The sequence below is a fragment of the Triplophysa rosa genome, linkage group LG9, assembly GCF_024868665.1.
Source record: "Triplophysa rosa linkage group LG9, Trosa_1v2, whole genome shotgun sequence".
Lineage (NCBI taxonomy): Eukaryota > Metazoa > Chordata > Actinopteri > Cypriniformes > Nemacheilidae > Triplophysa > Triplophysa rosa.
In genome coordinates, this window is record NC_079898.1 from 26,431,488 (window position 1) to 26,457,604 (window position 26,117).

At 39.7% G+C, this 26,117-nt stretch overlaps 2 protein-coding genes across 4 annotated transcripts in view; one reads left to right on the plus strand and one right to left on the minus strand.

The window, feature by feature from the left end:
* Positions 1-178: 178 nt before the first annotated feature.
* nid1a (nidogen 1a) overlaps positions 179-26,117 on the minus strand; it is a 28,319-nt gene continuing 2,380 nt past the window's right edge. Inside the window, exons 1-20 of one of the 2 annotated variants that reach the window (XM_057341920.1) lie at positions 25,046-25,232; positions 23,254-23,562; positions 22,413-22,633; positions 22,026-22,327; positions 21,020-21,154; positions 20,694-20,945; positions 19,842-20,042; positions 19,526-19,759; positions 18,391-18,528; positions 17,440-17,568; positions 17,028-17,171; positions 16,287-16,406; positions 14,331-14,555; positions 14,023-14,189; positions 11,785-11,911; positions 11,537-11,708; positions 11,285-11,442; positions 9,615-9,738; positions 1,707-1,819; positions 179-540 (exon numbers count right to left, since the gene is read on the minus strand). In XM_057341920.1, coding sequence (XP_057197903.1) covers positions 413-540; positions 1,707-1,819; positions 9,615-9,738; positions 11,285-11,442; positions 11,537-11,708; positions 11,785-11,911; positions 14,023-14,189; positions 14,331-14,555; positions 16,287-16,406; positions 17,028-17,171; positions 17,440-17,568; positions 18,391-18,528; positions 19,526-19,759; positions 19,842-20,042; positions 20,694-20,945; positions 21,020-21,154; positions 22,026-22,327; positions 22,413-22,633; positions 23,254-23,562; positions 25,046-25,123 — 3,477 coding nt within the window. In that variant the 5' untranslated portion in view covers positions 25,124-25,232 and the 3' untranslated portion in view covers positions 179-412. Of the gene's footprint in view, positions 541-1,706; positions 1,820-9,614; positions 9,739-11,284; positions 11,443-11,536; positions 11,709-11,784; positions 11,912-14,022; positions 14,190-14,330; positions 14,556-16,286; positions 16,407-17,027; positions 17,172-17,439; positions 17,569-18,390; positions 18,529-19,525; positions 19,760-19,841; positions 20,043-20,693; positions 20,946-21,019; positions 21,155-22,025; positions 22,328-22,412; positions 22,634-23,253; positions 23,563-25,045; positions 25,233-26,117 lie in introns of those variants that run through there. The other variant, XM_057341919.1, reaches the window with a different exon arrangement.
* On the plus strand, positions 3,650-4,958 carry LOC130559053 (uncharacterized). Of its 2 annotated transcripts, XM_057341922.1 has the most exons (3): positions 3,650-4,113; positions 4,176-4,377; positions 4,456-4,671. In XM_057341922.1, the coding sequence occupies exons 1-3, from the start codon at positions 3,937-3,939 to the stop codon at positions 4,482-4,484; spliced, it is 408 nt and encodes a 135-aa protein (XP_057197905.1). In that variant the 5' UTR covers positions 3,650-3,936; the 3' UTR covers positions 4,485-4,671. The 2 variants fall into 2 exon arrangements, with proteins under 2 accessions (XP_057197905.1, XP_057197904.1); XM_057341921.1 differs by having other exon boundaries at positions 3,658-4,377; positions 4,456-4,958.

A 26,117-nucleotide genomic window follows, 5' to 3' on the forward strand; every position in this document is an offset into this window, starting at 1 on the left:
ATAAAGTTAAATAGATATTTTGGTAATATTGTTTTTGGAATAAATAATTGTGTAGTAAAAATGACATTAAACAGCCTTAAACCAAAAAGTATTTTATCATTTTCAAACAATATTTTTGATTGTTTTTCCCTTCAAATTACTTTATATTTAAAAACTGACAAACTACATATATAAATAAAACATTACTTTATTGAAAAATTGCATTACATGTAAAGAACTATTGCAAAGAACTAAATATAAATTTAACTTAAAATGCAATTATGTTTTTCAAAGCACCAAAGAAAATCACTGAAAACAACATTCTTCTTTATCTTTTAGTTTGGCAACTTCACAACAGATACTATGAGGTGTCACAGTAATAAACAGTTGACATGTAACATCACAGCAAACTTGATTCTGATTCTTTGAATCTTTAAGTTCTGCCCTCTTCCACACAGACCGATCCTGCAGAATCATCAGGACATCTACAGGAGCGACCAGCAGGAGTCGCGAGACACAAGTGAGTACAGCCTCCATTATTCACAGAGCAATAGTTCTGACCTGATGAGAAAGATTTACAATCTGACATCAATGCTCCAGACGTGCATAAACAATCACATTCATTCTCACATTAGTTCTGGCTTTATGTTCTCTGTTCTGCCTACAAAGAACATTTTGTGAAACAGAAAGGTTCTACAGATGTTAAAGGGATGCTTCACCCAAAAATGAAAATTCTGTCATCATTTACTGACCTTTGAGTTGTTCCAAATGTGTATAAATGTCTTTGTTCTGATGAACACCGAGAAAGATATTTGGAAGAATGCTTATAACCAGACAGATCTCAACACCCATTGACTCCCATAGTAGGAAAAATTACTTTATCATTTTTTTTGTTCTGTTGAACACTAAAGAAGATATTTTGAAGAATGTAGGACGGGGAACTTTTGACTACCATTGTTTTTTTCCTACTATGGGCGTCAATGGTGTTGAGATCTGTTCGGTTACAAGCATTCTTCCAAATATCTTTCTCTGCGTTCATCAGAACAAAGACATTTGTACAGATTTGGAACAACTTGAAGGTCAGTAAAGGATGTCAGAATTTTCATTTTTGGGTGAAGGATCACTTTAAGGATTCTTAAGGAAACCCTACAGCCACAAATGGTTAATTTGAAGTGCGCCCAAATAGAGGAATGTTCCAGGTTCAGATTAAAGCTCTATCAATTTATTTGTGGTATGATGTGGTATAAAGAAACTATATTTGTCACAAATTAAATTTTTGATTAAAAAGGTTTCCATAATACAAATACATTACACAAAACAATTACAGAAAAGACACACGAAATTCACACGTGCAAAAAACACATGTGATCACGTGTGAAATGTGTGTTTTTGGAACATTTTGGTGTGAATCCCATGTCAAACACATGGGATAACATGTAAAAACCCATGGTGACGTGGTGATGTCTCTGCATGTGATCACATGTTCTTCACATGTCATCCCATGGGTTTCTGCACATGTTAAACACGTTGCACACATGTGATCACACGTGAAATTCATGTGTCTTTTCTGTAAGGACGACATTATTAAACGAGAACAACATTCATGACGTTCAGCCTGGTCAGAAAGGATGATGTGAAACACATTTTACACGATGTGTAAATAATTTAGAACATTTAGAGAACATGATTTAGAACAGGTGAGAACATTCTTGAAGAGAAACTCATACCGGAGGGACACTGAGCGTGTGCCGTGGTGATGCCGTACAGACGTGTTTGTTTCTGGGGCTGGAACTCATCGACCTCTTTGCCAGCGTGCCGATCAATCACGATTACGCCGCCCCTGATGATCAGAAACACACACGACGTGTTCAGAAACAACACAACTCTTCTTTGCTGTTCAAAGAGAAAACCTGATTAATATACAGCAATGTGACGCGTGAGATCTAATTCACGTTTAACAGACATTTGTCATGTCAGGTGTTTTGTGGAATGTTGCTGTTGCTATAACAAGCTCTATGGTGACTCTATTTCCCGCTGTCCTCTTTCAGAAGTCCGCTAACAGAGCGCAAAGGTCTCCAGGAGGATCAGAGAAGACGCCACACCGGCCGTGAACTTACACCCAGCTGCCACGAGCCTTTAAAGAGCCCCCTGACCTCAGATCAGCAAACTCACTCACCAAACTGCACATACATTCACAGCAAACCGAAACCTTCACCTTTCTTTTCCCATCCTAAAATACCAACTGGGTCTTTCTTATAGATCCCGCCTGCTTTTAAATGACTTTTGGGGACAGTTGACCTTTTCCTGCAGACATGTGGTACGTGAAATTGATTTGCTTTGGTTCTGTTCAATGTTCTGGAAAACCACTTTTAAAAACAGACAAATACACATATGAAGTTCTATTAAAAAACATCTGTAATTGTGGATTACTGCACAACTAAATGGAGATCAGTTGTCAGATCATTGGCTCTCACTAACAAACATGCTGTTTTACATTAGTAAATAGTGTGATAAAGTGCACGAGTGATGTTGTACATCTGAAATGGTATAAATAGTCGCTGCTCTCCAATGCTGGGGCCTCACCAAAAGAGTTTCAAACTGTGAGAGACCACAAACAAGAGGGCAAAAAATCCTAGATTTATTTGTCTTTTTCCTATAATGTGTGGTGCGCCGTGATGTGATGAAGACAGCGCACCACACACCGACAGATTTTCTAACAGAGTCCTGACTGTGAACACACAGTCGCAAATTCTCTCGAGATTTCAGAATAAGTTATTTATTATTTCACTGTAGGCTTTGTTTATTATATATGTGTTCCATATTAACAAATGTGTACACCTTTTACTGTATGTGATTTAAAAAATATTATTTATCGTTGAGCAGCGTCGTCTAAAGCATTTCATGTGGCACAGCACTAGATATCATTTTATTTCAACTCAAATATTGTTTTATTTATGTCTTCACAGTAGTAGAATATTTATAGTTTTGTAAAAAATAGCTGCTGACATTATCACCTGAAAGAGTCTACTGTCTCCGCTGGACCTATTTTTTCTGTTCCACCTTAAAGCATCCGCACACTCTGACTCAACCACTACCGTCACTTGCACATGATAGCCTGGTTTTTATTGAAATTATTCGTAATTGCGATGATAGTGTTTGTAATGCTTTTGACAGAATATTGACAGAATAAAGAAAAGGGTTTGTTGAAGTGATAATTACGGTTGTTATACGTCTGTCAGCTGGCTTTCTAATCATTCATTTTTCAATATTTGTTCCACGTGACAGTCAACAGAGTTCTTGTGCGTTTGTCCTCGGGGTTTCCCCCACACATCAGGATGTTGAATATTTAGGGTTCGCAAAGGGGCGGCTCCGATGTTCTTCCGATCAGGTTCATTCACTCTTAACACACATCACACCACATGAAAATCTGATAGGATCATCTGTAGAGCCGTTTAATGGCTGGAGTATACTACAAGACTTTTAAAATCAGATTTTTTTTAAACTAGACATCATACACTTGCAGACTTTTTCAGATAGAAACACACTAACTGATCAAATCTGCAGACTGGTGCAGACTTTCTGCAACAAGTCCAGACTGAAAATCTGGGCAAAATCTGAGCAAAAGTCTTGTAGTGTATTTAGCCTTAAGATCATCGGGGACGACTTCTCCACTTGTTCACGTCACTTCCTGTTTGCTGAGAGCGCGTGGTTTGAGTCGGAGCTCTTTCAAATTTATTCTTAATACATCGTTTATTCTTGTTATATCTTAAGACTTGTGTTTTAAATTGTTATCCTCCGAGGGTAAAACATATCCTTAAATATATCCCATACCAAAATCGTATTTAAACGCACAGATAATTTATTTTTATCGGATCACTCGCTATTAGCCTCAGGCTGTTAGCATTCCCAGCCTGCCTGCTTACTGCTTAACACACTGTTCTCATTATTAAATCACTGATGGCTAATGTTTCAGATGTGTCTGTACCTCTGTGTGCAGATGAGGAAACGATCGCACTTCAGTCGGAACTGGAGGCTGTGGAGAAGCAGATCCAGGATCTACTAGAGAAGCAGTCACGGCTGCGAGAACGAAAAACGGCGCTGGAAACATCCAGAGCCGACGCTCGCAAATCCGCGGTAAGTTTTCATCGCGATTTTAATACTCCTTCCACTTCTACTCCGCGTGTTTCTCTGCACAGAGCCCAGGCTTCGAGAACACGGTCAGCCCAAATGAACTTCACTCCTGCACCGGCACACCCACGGCGAAAGGCGCGAGCCAGGACTGGAGCGATGACCCAACCGCCGCCACCGGTCTTCGAGATCCCGACCAGGAACCGCTTTGCCGCCCTCTGCGAGACGGAATGCAACGCTGTGGTCATCGGAGACTCAATCGTCCGGAACGTACGCGCTTCCTCCACTAAAGGTAAGGTGCACACTCATTGTTTTCCTGGCGCCCGTGTTCTTGATGTCTCTGCGCAGGTACCTGCGATCCTGAAGGACGATGCTAACGTCGGAGCTGTCGTGCTGCACGCGGGGGCGAATGACGTCAGGATGAGGCAGTCGGAGATCCTGAAGAGGGACTTCAGGAGTCTGATCGAGACGGTACGCAACGCATCGCCCACAGCGAGGATCATCGTATCAGGGCCGCTTCCTACCTACCGACGAGGGAATGAAAAGTTCAGTAGACTATTTGCTCTAAATAAATGGTTGATGTCATGGTGTATTGAACAGAAGCTGCTCTTTGTTGATAATTTTGATCTGTTCTGGGAGCGACCTAGGCTCTTCCGCCCTGACGGCCTGCACCCCAGCAGCATCGGAGCGGTTCTTCTGTCTGACAACATCTCAAAGACGCTACGCACCGCTTGACTACGTCTCCCAGCGGTAAGTCAAAACTTTAACCATAGTCTGTGTTCCTCCCACTCATCTGTTATAAATGTTACTGCTTCCAAATGCATAGAGACTGTGTCTGTCCCCCGAATAATACTACAAAATAACAAAATAGCCAAATCTCAGAGAAAAAATCTAATCGTGATTAAACCTGAGGACAATGTAATAAACGACCAAAACAAACTCATAAAGTTCGGCCTACTAAATATTAGATCACTAAATTCAAAAGCAGTTATTGTAAATGAAATGATCACAGACAACAATTTTGATATGCTTTGCCTTACCGAAACCTGGCTTAAACCAAATGATTATTACGGTCTAAATGAGTGTACACCACCAAGCTACTGTTATATGCATGAGCCACGTCCGGTTGGTCGAGGTGGCGGTGTCGCAACAATTTTTAGAGACTTTCTTACTGTAACTCAGAGAACGGAGCATAAATTTAAATCATTTGAAGTGCTTGCGTTGAACATAATTGTTCCAATTGACAGTAAAAAACCATTGCTTTCTTGTACGTTGGCTACAGTGTATAGACCCCCTGGTCCCTACACTGATTTTCTGAAAGAGTTTGCGGACTTCCTATCGGACCTATTGGTTAACGTTGATAAAGTACTAATTGTCGGAGACTTTAATATCCACGTAGATAGTGCTAACGATGCATTAGCAGTGGCGTTTACAGAGCTATTACACTCTTTTGGAGTAACACAACACATCAATGGACCCACTCATCGATTTAATCATACACTAGACTTGATTATATCTCACGGAGCCGATCTAACCAATATAGATATTATACCTCAAAGCGACGATGTCACTGATCACTATCTTATAACATGTACACTGCGCACTGCAGAAATCAGCCGTTTAACTCGTTATCGACAGGGTAGAACAATTACCTCGACTACTAAAGATAGTTTCACAAAGAGCTTGCCAGATCTGACTCCTTTAATAACCATACCAATAAATATAGAATCGCTCGATGACATGACCAGCAAATTGGGCACTATTTTCTCTAATACATTAGAAGCTGTCGCACCTATGAAGTCAAAAAAGATTAATGAGAAAAACGCAGCACCATGGTACAATAGCACCACTCGCGCCCTTAAAAGAGAAACACGTAAACTGGAGCGCAAATGGAAACAAACCCAATTAGAGGTCTTTAAAATTGCGTGGAAAGAGAGTGCAAACTGTTATAAAAAGGCACTAAAAGCAGCAAAGGCTGAGCACCTCCGTAACCTCATAGAAACTAACAAAAACAATCCAAGGTTTTTATTTAGTACAGTTGCTAAACTAACAAATAAACAGACTTCACCTGACCTGGGTATTCCGCCGCACCTTGGTAGCAATGATTTCATGAATTTTTTTACAGAGAAAATCGAAAACATACGAGACAAAATAGTAAAAACTCAACCTCCAAGTCTGTCCTATAAATTAGTACCAACCATCGCCCCAAAAGAAAGGCTACAGTGTTTTTCACCTATAAAACAGGAAGATTTAATTAAACTTATTGCAACATCTAAACCTACAACTTGCTTATTAGACCCCATACCAACTAAATTATTAAAAGAGTTATTACCCGTTGCAATTGAGCCCATTTATAACATTATCAACTCGTCAATTAATCTAGGCCATGTCCCAGGAGCCTTTAAACTGGCCGTCATTAAGCCTCTTATCAAGAAACCAAACTTAGACCCCAATGAACTAGGAAACTATAGACCGATTTCAAATCTCCCTTACCTGTCTAAAATACTAGAAAAAGTAGTGTCCACTCAGTTGTGCTCTTTCTTACAAAATAATGACATACACGAAAAATTCCAGTCAGGCTTTAGACCGCATCATAGTACTGAAACTGCGCTCGTTAAAATTACAAACGACCTGCTTATAGCATCAGATAAAGGTAACATCTCACTCCTAGTCCTGCTCGACCTTAGTGCTGCGTTCGATACTGTAGACCATAAAATACTTCTAGATCGCTTACACAATTATACCGGTATTCAGGGACAGGCACTACAATGGTTCAGATCTTACTTATCAGACAGACATCAATTTGTCCATTTAAATGGGGAATCATCAAATCTAACGCAAGTAAATTATGGATTACCTCAGGGATCGGTTTTAGGACCCTTGCTATTCTCCATATACATGCTGCCCCTTGGAAACATTATTAGAAAACATGGAATTAGCTTCCACTGTTATGCAGATGATACTCAGCTATATATCTCATCAAGACCAGATGATTCCTTCCAACTATCCAAATTGGCAGAGTGCATCGACGATATAAAGCATTGGATGACTTGTAATTTCCTTCTTTTAAATTCTAATAAAACAGAAATATTACTTATCGGACCAAAGACACGTGAGCAGAATATTTCGGATTATGACCTGCAAATTGAAGGCTGCACTGTTACTCCAACAAATACAGTTAAAGACCTTGGCGTTATATTAGACAGCAACCTGTCATTTAAAAATCACATCTCAAATGTCACAAAAACAGCCTTCTTCCACCTTAGAAATGTTGCCAAATTGCGAAATATTTTATGTGTGGCTGATGCAGAGAAGCTTATTCATGCATTTGTGACCTCAAGACTTGACTACTGTAATGCACTGCTTAGTGGTTGTCCTGCAGCATCAATAAACAAACTACAGTTAGTTCAGAATGCAGCTGCCAGAGTTCTAACCAGGTCCAGAAAATACGATCACATAACCCCAATGTTATCAACCCTTCACTGGTTACCCATTAAGTATCGTATTGACTTTAAAGTTCTTTTAATTACTTATAAAGCCTTAAACGGTTTAGCCCCTACCTACATAACAGAGCTTCTACCACACTACAACCCATCACGCTCTCTAAGATCTCAAAACTCCAGACTTTTGATAACACCTAGAATAACTAAATCCACCAAAGGGGGTAGAGCTTTCTCATACGTAGCACCTAAACTCTGGAATAGCCTCCCCGATACTATTCGAGGGTCAGACACACTCTCCCAATTTAAATCTAGATTAAAGACACATCTTTTCAGCCAAGCATTCACTAATACATAGCTAATGAACAGCAGCTACGCTAATTATTCTCTTTCTGTTTCTGCCCTCGCCTCGGGATGCCCATCCCGAGGTAGGGAGAGATTCCGCCAGACCCAGATGAACGTCATATGCCCATCCACAACTAGAGATTACGCCAGCTACATCTGAAAATCCCGTGCCATCCTCCTGCGAGAGCCTGCGGACTGACTGACCATCCAGCTCCATCCAAGGCAATTCCATCACCACCCAAGAAAAAGGCGACCATCTGGCCGGCCCAGCTCAGACAATTCCATCCCCAGCCGAGAGCAAAGACGGACTACCTGTCACATAAATGCTAAATTTACAATACTTGGTATTTAATGCTAAACTTACATCACATGACAGCAGTTTGAAGTTATGGCTGCACTCAGTGACTTTGATTGGAGGTAGCTGGGTGGGTGTTGTGGGGAGTGGGGGGGCTTGTTGGTTGTGGTTCGGGGCGTTTCATTTGTTGGGACTGTGTGGGTCTGGTCTGGTTGGTCTTGTTTTGTGGTCGATGTCGGACAACAGAGGAATAAAGTTAATTATGCCATTACTACTTTTCCCTGGTTGTTCCTCTGTTGTCTGTTGTTGATCGCGGAATGAGACCGGGTTGGACCTGCACGGTTTCGGCGGGTGGGGCTTCCTGGGTCGCGGCTCGTGGGCTCTCCCTGTTCTTCGTGGACGTTGCTCGGTGGCTTTGGTCGGGGTCACTGAGTGCAGCTATGACACGTCAGAGGAGATCTGGCCCTCCCGGCTGAGCCTGGTTTCTCCCGAGGTTTTTTTTTCTCCATTATTCAGCATTGGAGTTTGGGTTCCTCGCCACAGCAGAGCAGTGCAGTGTTGGCTTGCTCACCGGGAGACTGCATTTATTTATTTATTTATTCATTTATTTATTAGATATTATTTATTATAATGATCTTGCTTGGTCTATAAACACCATGCACTGTGCTGTGTTTTACCTTTCTGTGTTTTTCTTATTTGCTCCTGTAAAGCTGCTTTGGAACAATGCACATTGTGAAAAGCGCTATATAAATAAAATTGAATTGAATTGAACTTTACCAGGGATTGTCGGAAGGGGAGAAATCAGCCCGATTATCTTGTGGTGAAGGCCCCGGCATAAGTTTGACTCAGATTTTGTTTGACAAAGCAAACAGTTCCTAGAGAAAGTGAAGGGTCACTGCAGTAAATCTAGATGTGAACTTTGTCACGTCACACAGATTTCCACATGCTAGTTTAGCGTAGCTCTGAAAGATTGCAGAAAACCACACGTCAAACATGAACAGAACTGTTGCTCATATTCAGTCATCAGAGAACTGGCACGAATAATATTTGACATGTACGTCACGCTCAACCCAATTGAACCTAACAATAGGCAAAAGATAAAAATAAACCTGTGGTATATTTCGAGACCAGAATATAATAGAAACTTGAGGGTGGGCTCTTTTGCCGTATGGCCAGTAAGCAACAACAAATAAAAAAAAAACCTAGCAACCACATGCACCAATCCATACATATACATAAATAAACATAAGAACACCCTGGAATCCTTATTTTGCACATCCACATTTCCTCAGATAATCAAATCTGCTGCGACGCTTCAAACAAACGTGTTTGCTAGAGAAATAGTTCAGAAATAAAATAGAAGTGGAAAAGCTGACTTGTCATTGATTAAAAACAATCAACTGAAGGTCATAAAAGGACAAGCTAACCTCCTCCAGTCTGTGTAATAGAGATTTCGGCCGTCTGTAGTCATTCCGAACGGATACTGAATTCCCTCCATGAGCTGTCTGCGGTCGCCCTGGTTCGGATTCATACACTCCACTTTATGAGTACCTGCATCCAAAACATTCAACCTCATGAAGATCATGTAAATATAAACACAAACACCATCAGGGGACATTCACAAAACATTCTTAAGAAGAACATTCTGCTTAATTCTCATTTGAGGAAAAAAGGTAGAAGTTATGTGTTTCCTTTTTGAGTAAATTTTTTCTCAACATTGATCTTAGGAAGACAATTGAGAAGGATACAAATTCTCTAAACAAAGCGGTCATAAATATCATCCTAAGACGTTCTACATGTATTTGGTGGCTTCATGTGACGTGTATTGTGTTGAGCCAGAATTATAATATTTATATTGATATAATAATGATAAGGTCTAGCTCCCTTACCTTAGCTTTCATTATTAAATACAGAGTGCTTGTTTCATTATTCTGGGACAATAACTGACTCGAAACGGAGAGGGTCACAATATTATGCCGTAGTAACACATTATAATTCTTAATGCTAAATAAATAATTTTTTAATGCTTGCTAACGGTTTAGCTAACATGCGATCGTAAATGCCGTTTAACACATCACATGCTAATATATGCAGGCTATATAAGAATGCGAGGTGCTTGTTACACACATAAAGCTTATTGTAGAGATAAACATCTACAGTTACCACACGAGCAAAGAGTGAAATAATTGACAAAGCACATCATTTCATTCTTACGACAAAAATGAAGATGAAAATGAAGAGAAAATATTTAACAACTTTGTAAGAAATGTTTGAGAACCGCACTAACGAACATTCTTACAAACTTCCTATTATTTATCTAAAGAACAATCTTAGATTTTGTCTTAAAGGCACAGTTCACCCAAACATGAAAATCTGTCATCCTTTACTCACCCTCAGGTTGTTTCGAACCTGTATACATATTTTTGTTCTGCTGAACACAAAGGAAGATATTTGGAAGAATGTCAGTAATTTTCTGATCTGGAACATCATCCACTACCATAGTGGAAAAAAATATTGTATGTCTTTTGTTCTGTTGAACACAAAATGAGATGTTTTGAAAAATGTATGAAAGCAAACTGTTCTTTGACAACCATTTGATGTTTCCTATGAGAGTCAATGATGTCCCGGAACTGAAAATGACTATCTTCCTCGGTTTTTATCAGAACAAAGTCATTTATACAGGTATCAAAATGACATGAGGGTGAGTAAATGATGACAGAATGTTCATTTTGGGTGAACTGTCCCTTTAAGAACAGTGTGGTGAATCCGGCCCCATGAACTGCAAAAACAGCAACAAACTAGCAACAACTCTCACTTCAGTTCAGTCTACACTTTCGAATAAAGTATTTGCTTTTATTTCTAAATATTTAAGGACATAACTCTCAATTCTTAAATATGAAAGAGATCTCATCTGTGATGTATCTTTCTAATGGGCACTCACTTCACTTTCAAATATTTTATCTGGAGCGGAATGAACATCAGGTGAACACAATTCATTTAACTTCAACAAAGCCAAACATTTGTTGAAGCTTCTGGCACTGGTTTCGTGAGTAGTTTTTCTTCAGAAGAGTTTATTGCTCATGTCTGTGAGTCATACCAGCATCTGCCCAACACAGCTGAGACGTTTGAGGGTCGTAAGTTAAACCGTTGGGGAGGCCCAAGTCATCCTTGACCAGGATTCTTCTGTTAGTGCCGTCCATATAAGCCATCTCGATTCTGGGAGAGTCTCTGTTCCAGTCGGCCCAGTAGATGTAGCTGATGGAGAAACACACTTTGGGTTGGTAAACCGGCTTTGTTTGGCTTCGCTTCAATAACGAGGACGATTCATTTGGTTTAAACAGTCACGCACCCGTTGGTGGGGTCAGTGAGGATGGCTCTTGGATTAACAAGACCTGTGTCGATCAACACCCGACGCTTGGATCCGTCCAGTGAGGAAACTTCAATTCTGTCCTTCATGGAGTCTGTCCAGAACATGTTCCTGCCCAGATGATCTATAGCGATGCCTTCAGGACTGCCAAGATCTGAACAAATCAGGTGTGTACAATCTCAGTATACAGAAGAGGTGTGGAAAATCTAAAGGCGAGTAAATAAGCCAACCTGATGTGATGAGAGAGATGGGCTCTCCTCCATGTAGACTGGCTTTACCGATAGCAGGTGTGCTGATGTCCGTCCAGTACACCATCTTCTCCAAACAGTCGTAAGCGATTCCAATCAGAACTTTCTCCTGAAATCAAGCGCATTGGGACGCAATCGTGACGACGAAAAATGATTCGTCTGTGTCTGCTGTCTAGACGAGCACGAACCACACATGCAGAATGTGAGCGACTGGAATAACTCTGGGTTTCTGAGAATGGCTTGAGGGTGGAAGTCTTCTCTCGTTTACAAGCTTATACTCATGTTAGTCATTACAGTAAACATGCGCGTGGCAAGAAGTAAATGAGAACAGACGGAAGGAAAGATCGATGTAAACTCTCAGAGAAAACTGTGTGTCCGTCTGATAAATCATTTAGAATGGTGAATGTATGGGGGGGTTCTTTTCTGAGATATGAAGTAACGTTCGGACAGCTCGAGCAACAAAAGCCAAAAATCTATGGGTTTGTTTAACATGGAATCAGAGAAAAATGAATAATGTGTGTAGGACTAATTGGTTTAAAGGGATACTTCACCCAAAAATGAAAATTCTGTCATCATTTACTCTCCTTCGAGTTGTTCCAAATGTGTATAAATGTCTTTGTTCTGATGAACACAGAGAAAGATATTTGTAAGAATGCTTATAACCAGACAGATCTCAACACCCATTGACTCCCATAGGAGGAAAAAAACAATGGTCGTCAAAAGTGCCCCAGAACTGTTTGCTGTCCTACATTCTTCAAAGTATCTTCTTTTGTGTTCAACAGAACAAAAAAATGAAAAAAGTACCTTTTTCTACTATGGTAGTCAATGGGTGTTGAGATCTGTCTGGTTATAAGCATTCTTCCAAATATCTTTCTCTGTGTTCATCAGAACAAAACAATGTATACACATTTGGAGCAACTCGAAGGTGAGTAAATGATGACAGAATTTTCTTATTTGGGTGAAGTATCCCTTTAAGAGAAAATACAGTACAAATGAAAGAACTAAATTCTGGTGCTAGAGTTCGACTAGCAGTCCTAAACCTAGAATTATTGAAGTATTTTTATTTTAAATATTTATATATACAGTATATAAATATGTATACTATCAAATGTATGCCTTAATATACTGTGACATAATGTACTGTAAGTGTCCGTGAATGTAATGTTAGATTACATGAGTTTCTGTAAAGTGTTCGGGTCTGTTTCTTCAGTGTTATGATGAGCGGTCAGATGTTATACAATCACAGCATGTGACTCTGTTCAACACAACATCTCTCATTCTTATATTTCCAAGAAAAACAGAGTTAAGCAATCCTAAAATTCTCCCCCCAATGTTCCTGTTCGCTCTGGTATCAACAATTTGGCAAAGAGAGACAAGTATGCACTACAGTGTAAACAGAGTACATTACACACAAAGACAAACCACAACAGTTAAAGTCCGGGTAAAGAGAATTCTGAGAATTGTTTCTAAACACATTATAGATGTTAGAAATGTATTGCTGAAGCACATACAAAGACTCAGAAATATGTAGTACTGAATTGTGCAGTTAAACCGTTAAACAGTTTTTCACCGATTCTCTGTTCAGGATTTTTTGGGCGGGGCTAAAACGGGGGATCGATGACGCAATGGAGCGTCCGAGCATGCATGGCCCCTCCCCTATCACTAGCGCCTAGCATCAGGTGTCTACTCAATCACGAGCTCAGGGTTGTACGCTTTTCGCACACGCTTTCAGGCTCTCACTCAACCCAACTAAACAAATCTCACGCCAAATAACAAGCAAATGGTAACGCAGACGCGAACGGAAGGAGGATCACTGCGCGTTATCGCAACACCAGTTGGAGCATGTAAGTTTAATTTTCACTTTCAACAACTTCTGATTGCATTTCTAGTGAGAAATCACAGATGAGATCGCGTAATATCTCAGCTATTTCTCCTAGAAATCAATCAAATTAAGTGGAGAACAAACGTACTTTTGCTTTAATCTCATGTGTGTCTCAGATATTTCTCCGGAGAATCTGACGATTATGTCTGTGAGTTTGAGAAGACAACGTGTCAAACTGAGCTCCGATTTGTCTCGTCTGCAATCAAAAGTCAATATTATTGAAGATCTCAATATCAACTCAAACATGTCTCATCAAATCCAGATGATTTGACCTCAACAATCTACATTGGTTTGAGACTTTGCCGACCCACAGACTGTGTTGAGGGTGCGGGTGTTACCGGCAGGTGTAGAGCAGTCTTTGCTTCAGTCTTCTTCAGGTCGTGGCCGTCCAGAGGCACAAACTCGACCTTCCCGCTCTGAGTGAACAGAATGTGGCTGCCGGGGGGAAGAGGGTTGACGTCGGGTCTGGGTGTTGGTCTGACGGGACCGGGTCCATGATCAGGGCCTGAACAGCAGAAGATGAAAGAACATAAATGACCGCGTGTTTGAGATAAACGGACAATTAACTGATAGCACGGCGCCGAGACCGCTGGATCCACACGATTAGAATCATGAGAGAACGCTGAAGTTTATTAACGTCACTCACATTGGGGAAAAGTGCCGGGCCCCGTGCGCGAGCCAGAAATCTCCCGTCCATCTGGATCCACACACCAGCACTGACCGATGCTTTCGTGACACTGCATGGGCTCATATTCACCCCGGGCATCACAGGTGGGCACAAACCGACCGGGCAGAGGACGAGGACCTCGCGGACCAACCCCACCGGAGCTCAGAGCGTTCTCTCGATGAAGCTGACAGCGAGTCTTACCATCTGCACAAACACAAGGACGTTTACACGACACGCAGTGTTATCTGTGAGATGTTGATGTTATCCGTCTACGAAGAACACTGGAATATAAAATAACAGCACACTACAAAACAACCTTTGAGAAACCAAAGCAAATGGAGCGCGAGGTCACACGCAGCTGTCGTGAGGGTTAACCCGTGACAGAACTGGAGGGGTCGAGATGTCAGGTGCCATCCGTCAGTGAATGTCTAGAGGTCAGGCCGTGAGGTTTGTCACGGTGGGAAGAACAAATCTCCTCCAGTAAAACACCACGAGCTTCTTCCTATTTAAATCTGATGCTTGAGCAATGACGAACCTTCCTTAAAGAGCGCTGGCCATCAAGAAATCTGTTTAGATTTTACAACGGAAGACTAAACGACACATGTTGTTGGTTTGTGTAAACAGTTAGTCTACAGAAGTTTGTCAATAGCTGTGTGTAGTGCTATCCAAAAATATCAGCAAATGTTGTTGCATGCGCTCAGTGTGTCCAGAGATGATATGGCCAATATTGATATGATTTGATCACATCTTCAGTTCATTCTTGTGGGACATTCTGAAAAGCCTCTCCGAGCAAACAACAGCAAAAGTTTCTTCATGCACTTAATAAAAAGTTAGATGTATGAAAAGAAGAACATCTATAAGACAGTTGAAAATACAAGTTGACCGTTTCATCGGACGCGTGCGCGCCTGACCTCCAGATAACTTCCGGTTTGTGTTTGGCTAGCATCTGATAATATAACTATTTATATTTAATTTAATTTATGTTAATATTCATTTATATTATTATTTTACTGTATGATAATAGTATTAAAAAAACGATTTGTTGAATTTCGTTGTATGTTAATTTGATTAAATAAACAATTTGTTGAATGGATCCTTTTTGATTAGATTAAATTTGATTTGATTAAATAAACAATTAAATTAAATAAACTTTGATTAAATAAACAATTTGTTGTAGTTTGGTCACATTTAAAGTCCCAGTGAAATTAAAAATGACCATTCTTATTTTTTCATGAAATATCGCAGCGCTCATAGTAAATAGTTGATCAATGTGGGTCATTTTCTTTTTCAAAATTCACGTACCCTCATAATCGTGAGTTAAAATCTGAAAATGCACTTCCGCCCTGAAATGACTATCCATCTTAAATGACGTAAATTAGACGACTTGGGCGGAGCATCCGTTAACTCCTCCCCTTCAACTGTCAGTCTGCTGCCAGCTTCATTTCAAGCAACAGCTGATTTTATACATACAATCAATTCGCAGTGAAAAACGCAAGCCACACCCACTATTTTTTTAGTTTAAGCCTTTTCACTAGGAAATGCGTCAGCAAACGATGATAAAAATGATCGCAACTTACGGTTCACCAGGACTTTAAAGAAACCGTATGATACACTGACATCTAGTGGTTGAGCCTGGTATTCTAGGTCTAAATTCAAAATTTTGTAGAGACAAGTTTAGCCAAGTAACGGTTCTTCTCGGTTTCTTTTGATTGTTATCGGAAATAATCCACAGCCACTGAATTGTTTGTGAATGTGTGCCGGAAGTGAACTGCAGCCCACGAACGCGCGCATGCGCAGTAACATTTGTTTATGTTGTCACTTATGTTGCTCAACCGTCTATACAGAATTCCATTTAATCATGTATATAAAAACTGAACAGGCAGACGTGATTCTTTATTTTCAACCTTTTTCCATTTAAACTGATGTGTACTGTACCGGTAGAGCAGTGGAAACCATCGCCATAGTAACCAGTGTTACACTGACAGGTGAAAGATCCAGCGGTGTTGGTGCAGAAGGCATTCTCATGACACTGGTTTCCCTGACATTCATCTATGTCTGAAAGAAAAGATGATTTTTCATTGTATTATGCAAAATAAATAGATTATTGATTCAACACATGTGACTGCAGTTTAAACAAGTAGCCTACAGGTGTGTGTTCAAAGTCGACTTTAACTTTTGACTGGTTAGAAAAATGTAGAAACAATTGCAAGACATTAAGACATTTCAATAAAAATAATTAAGCAAAACATGGAAACTGCGTTAAATTCCATTTAAAGTCCCCGTGAACCAGAAGTTGTGATTGTTTGTACTTCCGTATTTTGACGCCTTTCCGAGTGAAATGGAATTTCTAATGCGAAAAATAGTGGGCGTGGCTTTCGCCTTTCTCTGCGATTTGATTGGATGTATGGAAACAGCCGTTGCATTTTGAAATGGAACTGGCAGCAGACTGACTAAGTCTAACATGCATCATTGGATAGTCATTACAGGAAGGAAGCGCATTTTCAGATTTTAACTGAAGATTATGAGGACACACGAATTTAAAAAAGAGAATGACCCGCATTGATCAATTTTTCAATATTTACAATAAACGCTGCAATATTTCATGAAAAAATAGGCATCGTGATTTTTTACTTCACTGGGCCTTTAAAGTGAGATGAATAAATGTCTGGTAAACACCTCGGCAGGTCCGTCCATCTCCCATGAATCCCTGCAGACAGGAGCAGATGTAGGATGATCCACCGGTGTAACTGCAGCGAGCGCGTTCAGGGACGTCACAGTCATGAGTGCCGGTTTGACACGGATCCACGGGCCGCAACGCCTCTATAAACCAACACAAAACACGTTAACAACACACAAGAACAACACAACATCTATCCAGACACATTTACTGTTGAATATGGACGGATCAATTAGAAAAAGGAATAACGTCAGCGCTGAATGAGACGCACATAAGAATCCAGAAGATTCTCTTCTTGTCAAGAGAAACATCTGAGAAGCAGGACAGAGAAGTCTCATTTGATCATATTTGAACATCGTAAGCTGAAACCGTGAAGTGATTCATAAACACACAGCGAGTAATGAGACTTACCGACACATGTCCGTCCATCACTAGCAAACTGAAAGCCGTCCAGACATTCACATCGGAAGGTTCCGGGCTGGTTATTACAGATGGCATGAGGTCCACAGATCTGAGGAGATTCCCTGCATTCATCCACATCTAATGAAGAGAGTTTTTCACTGAGATTCACCTCTGTGCACAAGCTCTCAATTACAATCAATAAATATAAAGGTCATTTTACAGTAAGCATATTTCTGAGAAGTACATGCATATATTGTCTAGTTTAAAAAACACACGTTCTTTGTCCTCCCTGTTGGGGTATTCATGTAAACATGACGTGTTTTGTCTACAGACGCCGCAAACAGACAAACCGCAACGTGCTTCAAACTTGAGATGTTCGCATTTGTCAAAGAGACGGACTTTTCCCTACATTCCCATGAATTACTAACAACGATAACATCACTTCCTCGAATGATGGGTTTTTAAGATAACATCGGTCCTATTTTTGTGTCATTTCCTTTAGGCAGCAGGGGAAGGGTCACATGCTCAGCCTTATAAAAGGTCTCGGGCAATATCTCAAGATCGTTCTGAAATCTGATGAGAAGATTGGTGTGTGAAAACGATCCCTCTAAGGACAGGAAGTGAGATCAAATCGCCTTTGGAAGGAAGGAAATTACTGAGGAAATGATTTTAATTGAAACGACGGACTGATGTTTATCAATGAATCAACGTTACAATTTAGGACAAAACCTCAAGTTTTTTAACTCCTCGTGTGGTTGTAAACCTGTTCTTCGGTGGAACACAAAAGAAGATATTTTGAGAAATGTCTCAGTGGTTTTGTGCTCACACAGTGGAAGTCAGTGGAGTTCAGTGTTGTTTGATTATCAACATTCTTCAAAATATCTTCTCTTCGTGTTGTAATGAAGAGAGAACATAAATCAAAGCCTGGGAGACGCATGCAGCACTTGTTGATTTGTGTACCGTAGCAAGCGCGTCCGTCTCCAGTGAAACCTGTAGCACACTCGCATGTAAACTCATTTCCTTGTCCAGGTCTGCACACAGCATTAGTGTCACAGTCGTGTCTGCCGGTAAAGCAGGGGTTCTCTTCAGGCTGTCCTCCTGTCAATCAAGCATATTTGTTTACATTCACAGATTCATCTGACAACTATTTCATCTGCACACACTGAACTGTGGAGATTCTCAGAGCCAGACACTCATTTTAAGCAACACTTTATCGTGTTTTCTTCCATGTGTGCAATACACAACACAGTTTCTGAAACTGTCAAAACAATTGTTATCAATATGCATTCTGAGAATATTGAGAGTTGCAATAGAACATATTATAAACTTACGATGGTATACGATGTGGATTGTGCATTTGCATCTTTTGTCATATTCAATGGTGACTGAGATTTTCTTTGTATTATAGTAATAATTTGTGAGAGTGCCTATGTGTCATGAAAATAATAGTGAATAAATAACATTATTCAGTCAAAATCATCCATTTCAAAACCACATTGTAAATCAAATATTATAATATAACATGTTTGTTTGCGAAATTATATTTTTGTCTACTAAACTAATTAAGCATGAACTTTCAGATCAAAGGTTTTTTATATAATGAGAAAAAAATTCACTTAAGTGTCCAAAACCTTTTGACCGGTAGTGTAACTTTGTTTAGATTTTAAAGTAAATGATTACCTGGACAGCTGTAGTAACAATCACTCACCTATATGTGACCCTGGACAACAAGTCTTTTGGGTCAGTAATTGAAAATTGAGATTTCTTTTAGATCTGAAAGCTGAATAAATAAGCTTTCCATGGATCTATGGTTGATGTTAGGACAGGACAATATGTGACCGATATATAACATTTAAAAACTCTGGAATCTGAGGGTGCAAAAAAAAGAATACTGAGAAAATCGCCTTTAAAGTTGTCCAAAAGAAGTCCATAGCATAGCATATTACTCACAAAAATAAAGTTTTGATATATTTACGATAATTGTGACCCGTACTATGTATTTTTGGCTAACACTACAAATGTTCCCGTACTACTTCAGACTGGTTTTGTGATCCAGGGTCGCATATATTTGTGTAAAAAGTGAACAAATCCTCACCGTTGATATCTCCGATCTTGTTACTCGTGGCGTAACGCAGGAGCTGTTCGCTCACATCGTACAAGACGAACACCTGATCGACGCTCAGCATCTGAGTGGACGGAACATCTCGACTGGATTCGTCGTGCTGGCAGCCCTGGAACGTGATGGTCTCTCTGAACTTATAGCTTCGGGTCTCAGAGGGGAGGTCCGCTTTACTGATCACGTACTCGCGCGTTGAGGACGAGGTGATTACTGACAGAAAATGACATGAAGTCAAAACGGTACGGTTTGGATAACAGAATTTCTCACACGGTCAACAGAAGCTCTCGCTCACAGTTACTGCTGTACTGGTAGATCTCAGTGTAGGGTCCTAACGTCACTCGCGCCCCCTGAGGCACCTCAGGAATCTTTCCTTCAAGTCTGGTGTCAACCATCAGGTGGTCGTGCTCATCGATGCCTTTGAACTCTTGAGAGACGGTCAACCTCTCGCCGCCCGGCTGGAAGGTCACGTCGACCTGACGTTTGAACTCGCCGCCTGAAACCCATCAAAACCAGAAACAACTCAAGGCAACATCACATCACAGCACACACGACGCGACATGAAGAAAACACTTAATGCTTCAAAAAACACTCACCAACCTGAGTTCAGAGATTACATAGAAGAACACTTCATTTTATGTTGACTTTGAAGCAAAATCTTGTAGAATAAACAGCACTGACTTGTAAATCACAAATGAGATCTCTTTAATATCTCGATAATTTCGCCTAGAAATCAGATGGAAACTTGTGCTTGAGTCTCGGATATTTCTCCTGAAAAATGTCAGAAATGTGTGTGTCATGAGAGTTTAAGAGATGTCAACCACGTGTCAAACCGAGCTGAGATCTGTCAAGTCTGCAATCAAAAGTCAATCTGATTGAAGATCTCAATTTCTCATCACATTTACTCAAATCCACATTATTTGACCTCTCTTCAGACTCTTCATGTGTTTCAACTACTACACTCTCATTTGATTCTCTTTTCAGTTCTCCAATTTAAGCCTTTTTGAGGAGAAACATCTCAGACTAAGTTTATACGTCAACGAAACAACTGAGAACTCCATCCAACCTGCCGAACTGCAACATGTGACCAACAACATTTCCCTCTGAGTAGCTGAAGACTCATGACATGAAGTATAAAATACGATACCAATAACACTGAAGCCGTTCTTGAATCCGGGCTGCTGGAGAGCAAAAGCCCATCCGATGACTCCGCCCACAGCTGACAGGGGCTGAAGAGAGAAACCTACGCTGGGAGGAATGGTGCTGATGGCCACGTACGCTCTCCCATCGTTCACCACCACGTACGAGTGAAGATCATTGTCGGAGATTTCCACGGGCACGGGCGAGTCTCCCACAAACAACCTGCCGCTCATCTTTCCGTTCATCCTCTGAGGAACACCTGCACGAGATCTCACCTGTCACACTGGACATCGAGAGTTCACAGCTGTCCGTCAGACACAAACACTGCCCTACCTTCAGATACACACTGAACGCCGTTGCCGTAGAAACCAGGCTTACACTGGCAGCACCGTCCGGATGGATAATTCCTACATTCGCCGAATTTGGAGCACGTGTGCCTGCCGCACTGGCCGGAGTTATACGTGAATACTGTACAGAGAAAATAAGAACACAATCATATTAGGGTCATTTACTCACTTATTTTTATTTATATAGATTTATATATATTTGTATTTATTTATATATTTATTTTATATATTTTTATTTATATATCACAATCAATTTAGGGAAATTTACTCACTTGTTTTTATTTATATATATACATATATTTATATAATTTTTATTTATTTATATAGATTTACTTCATATTTTTTTATTTATGCATCACAATCAATTTAGGGAAATTTACTCACTTGTTTTTATATATATATATATATATTTATATTTATATAAATTTAATTTATTTATATATATTTATTTTATATATTTTTATTTATATATCACAATCAATTTAGGGTCATTTACTCACTTGTTTTTATTTATTTATATACATTTTATTTATTTATATATATTTATTTTATATTTCATAATCAATTTCGGGTAATTTACTCACTTATTTTTATTTATATATATTTATATACATTTTATTTATTTATTTATATTTATTATATATTTTTATTTACAGTATATATCACAATCAATTTAGGGTAATTTACTCACTTATTTTATTCATATAGATTTTTATTTATTTATATATATTTACTTTATATATTTTTATTTATACATCGCAATCAATTTAGGGTAATTTGCTCACTTGTTTTTATTTATATATATATATATATATATATACGTAATTTTTTATTATTTATATATATTTATTTTATATATCACAATCAATTTTGGGTAATTTACTTACTTATTTTTTCCCACATTTTTGAGTTTAAGTAAATAGTTGTTTTTAAGAATATTTCTCTATTTTGCTGGAAAACAAACAAACGACGATTAAGAAAATGATGCTGACCATCAACCTGGATGTTGTCCTCACTCTCGAGCTCCACCACTTCAGGAGTGAACTGAACCGTCTCCACCTGAAGAGGAGCGGGATGCTCTGGACGATGATAAACCCCGTCCAGGATGTCCTGTGAGATCTCCTGATCCTCAGGATAAACCTGAACCTGATGTTGATGTCTGTGGCTTCCAGTGCTCCTGTACTGATGAGAATCTACAGGTAAATCTGGCACCTGTCCTGCTGTGACGTCTGAGAACTGAGGGAACGCTCCGATTTTATACACCCACACGCCCGGCTTTCCAGAGTTAGTCTGCCTGAAAAACAAAACATCCAACAGCACGGCATGAATGCACCGTTAATGAATGATGTCATGATGATGTGAATCCGTGACAGACTTACTCAGCTAATTTAGTGACAGATGCCTCTGTGTCGTCTGTGATGCGATAGTACGGCCCTTGTTTTATAGAAAAGATTGAATATCCCTCATGTCCTTTACTGAAGCCGGCGTGGAGTGTGGAACTACTGCCTGTGGTGTGGAACTGAAGTCCGTCCCTCGGGTAGAGAAGTACGGCACAGGACACAGACTCCAGCGATGCCATCACCAGTTGAAATGTATTTCTCTATAAGATTTAAAAACACGTTTTAACACAAACGAAATCTAATCATCTTCACACAATCACAAATACAGACATTTCAGTCATATCCAGTGTTAGAAATGGTGGAGATTGACGGGAAGACTTGAAAATCTCCTGAATTTACGCATAAGATTTGCATGGCGTTTAGAGGCTATTATGAGAATATAGAAGATGGAAATCCTGTAAAGTTTGAACTGGAACTCTGCGCCTTTAAGATATGATTTAACTTTGCACACACCCTTAAAAATAAAGCAGCAGCGCCAAAAACTGTTTTTGTTCCCCAAAGAAACATTTCTTTCTTACCTTTTATAATCTGAAGAACCTTTTTTTGCCACAAAGAACCTTTTGTCAAACAGAAAGGTTCTTCAGATGTTAGAGGTTCTTCTGTGGCATGTATGTGAAGAACCTTTTGAAGCACCTTTATTTTTAAGAGTGTATTCTGTGAAATCTGTGCGTGTGTGTGTGTGTTTTCATCACATCTACGGTCCGTTTGCTCTTTCAGGTCAACAGCTGTTTGAGTAAACTCTTACTGACATGTTTATAACAAACCATATAAATATAACCCCACTCGATCAACTGTAAATGTAAATGCAGCCCACACTCACTCTTCCTCCGTGATCCGCTCCGTCTCCTCGACGCTCCGTCCTGTGAGGGGCCACGTCCACCCATGTGACCACCAGAGCGTGACTGGGGTTCACCTCGTCGTGTTCAGGAAACGCTCTGTTAATGTGATCGGCGGCGTCTCGCAGGACGACAGGACTGGTGTCCTCACGGAAGAACACCTTACCCACCCCGTCACTGGTGTCCAGGTCACCCTGGAGAGCGGCTATCATTCCAAAACTGGCCGGCATTTTGCCCAGATACTCAGATTCCACCGCAGGCGTCTTCAGGGCTACAAAACCATTGGTGTTGATCTGAATGCAAGAATAATTGTGAACGAGAATGATTTGCATATGAGAGCAAAAGACTCACACGAGGGTAAATAAATCATGATATTTTTGGGGTGGAGGGGTGAACTGTCCCTTTAAAGGAGTAGTCCACTCAAAATCTGTCCCCATTGACTTTCCATGGTAGGAATAAAAATGACTATGGAAGGTCAATGAGGACACATTTTGACATGAACTACTCCTTTAAGATAACGTCTGTGTAGCAACACGAACAAATAATAACCCACAGTATTATAGTGCGTCTGTGTTGAAAACGTCCCTTATCAAAAAGAAGTATACTTGAAGTTCTTTTGTTTTTAAGTAAACTTAAAGTCCCAGTGAAATTAAAATGACAATGTCTATTTTTTCATGAAATATTGCAGCGTTTATAGTAAATAGTTGATCAATGTGGATCATTCTCTTTTTAAAAAATTGTGTGCCCTCATAATCTTTAACTAAAATCTGAAAATGTTCATCCGCCCTGTAATGACTATCCATCTTAAATGACGTATGTTAGACGGCTTGGGGCGGAGCATCCGTTAACTCCTCCCCTTCAACAGTCAGTCTGCTGCCAGTTCCATTTCAAAAGACAATAGGCTTGTTCGACTTGATGCGGCGCTGCAAGATCCGACAGGCGGATGACATCAAAGTACAGCGAGAGCCATTCGAAAACCATAAAATGTTTGGTTTCGAATGGCTCTTGCGGCGCCGCTTCAAGTCGAACAAGCCTATTGGCTGTTTTATACATCCAAACAAATCGCAGAGAAAGATGAAAGCCACGCCCACTATTTTTCTCATTAGAAATTCCATTTCACTCGGAAATGCCTCAAAATACTGAAGTAAAAACGATCACAATTTCCGGTTCACGGGGACTAAAGTTCAAGTATATCGGTTAAAGGAACAATAGGAGTTTTTAGGAGGATCTATTGACGGAAATGCAATATAATATACAAAACTATTTCTTCAGAGGTGTGTAAAGACCTTACGTAATGAACCATTAAGTTTGTAATACCTTAGAATAAGATGTGTATATCTACATACAGAGCGGGCCTACAGACATTGAATTCGCCGCCATGTTTTCTACAGCAGCCCTAAACGGACAAACAACTCTACAACACGCATTTCCTCTTCCTCTCCGCTGCGGTATCGTGGTGAAACAGATCGCGGGATGATCCGTACGGATCGTGCTCTACGGTGCGGAACGCATGTGACCCGCGGATTAACTGTACGTTTATTCATCATTGAGTAAGAGAGTAAAACGCGCTCTCGCTCGCTGTCCAGTTTCAGCTCCAGCACGCTCTTGCTCTCTCTCTCTCTATCTCTCTGTGTGTTTATCTCTCTCTCTCTCTCCAGTATCTGGACGAGTACAATATTAAAGCGGTTCCAGATAAACAATGACGCTCAAAACTGCTCCGTCACACAGCTAATATTACAACAACAACATATCTTGGTATGTTAGTATGTTACTCACATACTGATCCGAATCAAAGCAACCTCTTTTAGACGATCTTTCTCTCCAACGTCTCTCTCTGCTGGAAAGTATCTCCATAGATATCTGTGAGTATGTCCGCTAAAAGCCTCAGTACGGCGCGTCTTAACGCGTCTCTGCTGTAAAGTCTTTATAATATTAGCGCAAGTCCTAGCTCCTGCCTGACTTTTATCCTTCTTTTAAAACTTAAAATCCACAAACCTTTTATTTTATGTAATACATAAGTCATCGCTCTTTCTACAGTCTTTCTAATGCCCGTATGATCTCTTCCCTGCGTCAACATGAGAACGACATCTTTTTGTACTGTGGTGGCCACCGTCGTGTTTGGACTGAGCCATTCGTTGCAAATCTATAGTACACTTGAAAGTGTACTATGTGAATACTGCTTGGGACTAAATTGGCCCACTTTTTCATTTTTAAAAGTATACTTTAAGTGTGCTTTATGTGAAACAGTAGTAAACGTTTGATTACACAACTAATTTACAATTAAGTTTGCATTTGTACTACAACTATACTCCAAGTAAACTTGTTTGTGTACTGATCAATACTTTTAGTCTACAAATTTACACTTTGAAGTTTACTCCCATTAAACTGTTAGTTAAGTAGTTTTACTGCAAGTGTACTTGGAGGTTTTCATTAGGTTTACTGGTAGTTTACGAATTCATTACTTGTAGCACAGTTGTCATTTATAAAAGTAAACTTTAAAGTTTACTCTAAGTAAACTACTAATTTATTTTAAGTATGCTTATTAGCTTTCTTTAAGTGAATTTGTAAGTACACTTCAAGGTGTATTCGTAGTAAACTACTAGTTGAAGTATGCTTTTATGAACATACTATTACGATATTATTTTTGCAGTAGGGCACAATGAAAATGTACATACCATATACTCAGAAGTATACCTAAGTATATCTCAATCAAAAGATTAAGTACAAGTATAGGCCAAATATAGGCTACTTACACGTTCCACTCGGTAAAATCAAGTGTACTTAAGAGTAAACTGAAGTATATTTCTGAGAAGTAGTCTGAAAGTATACTTTCCTGTTTAAAGTTGAA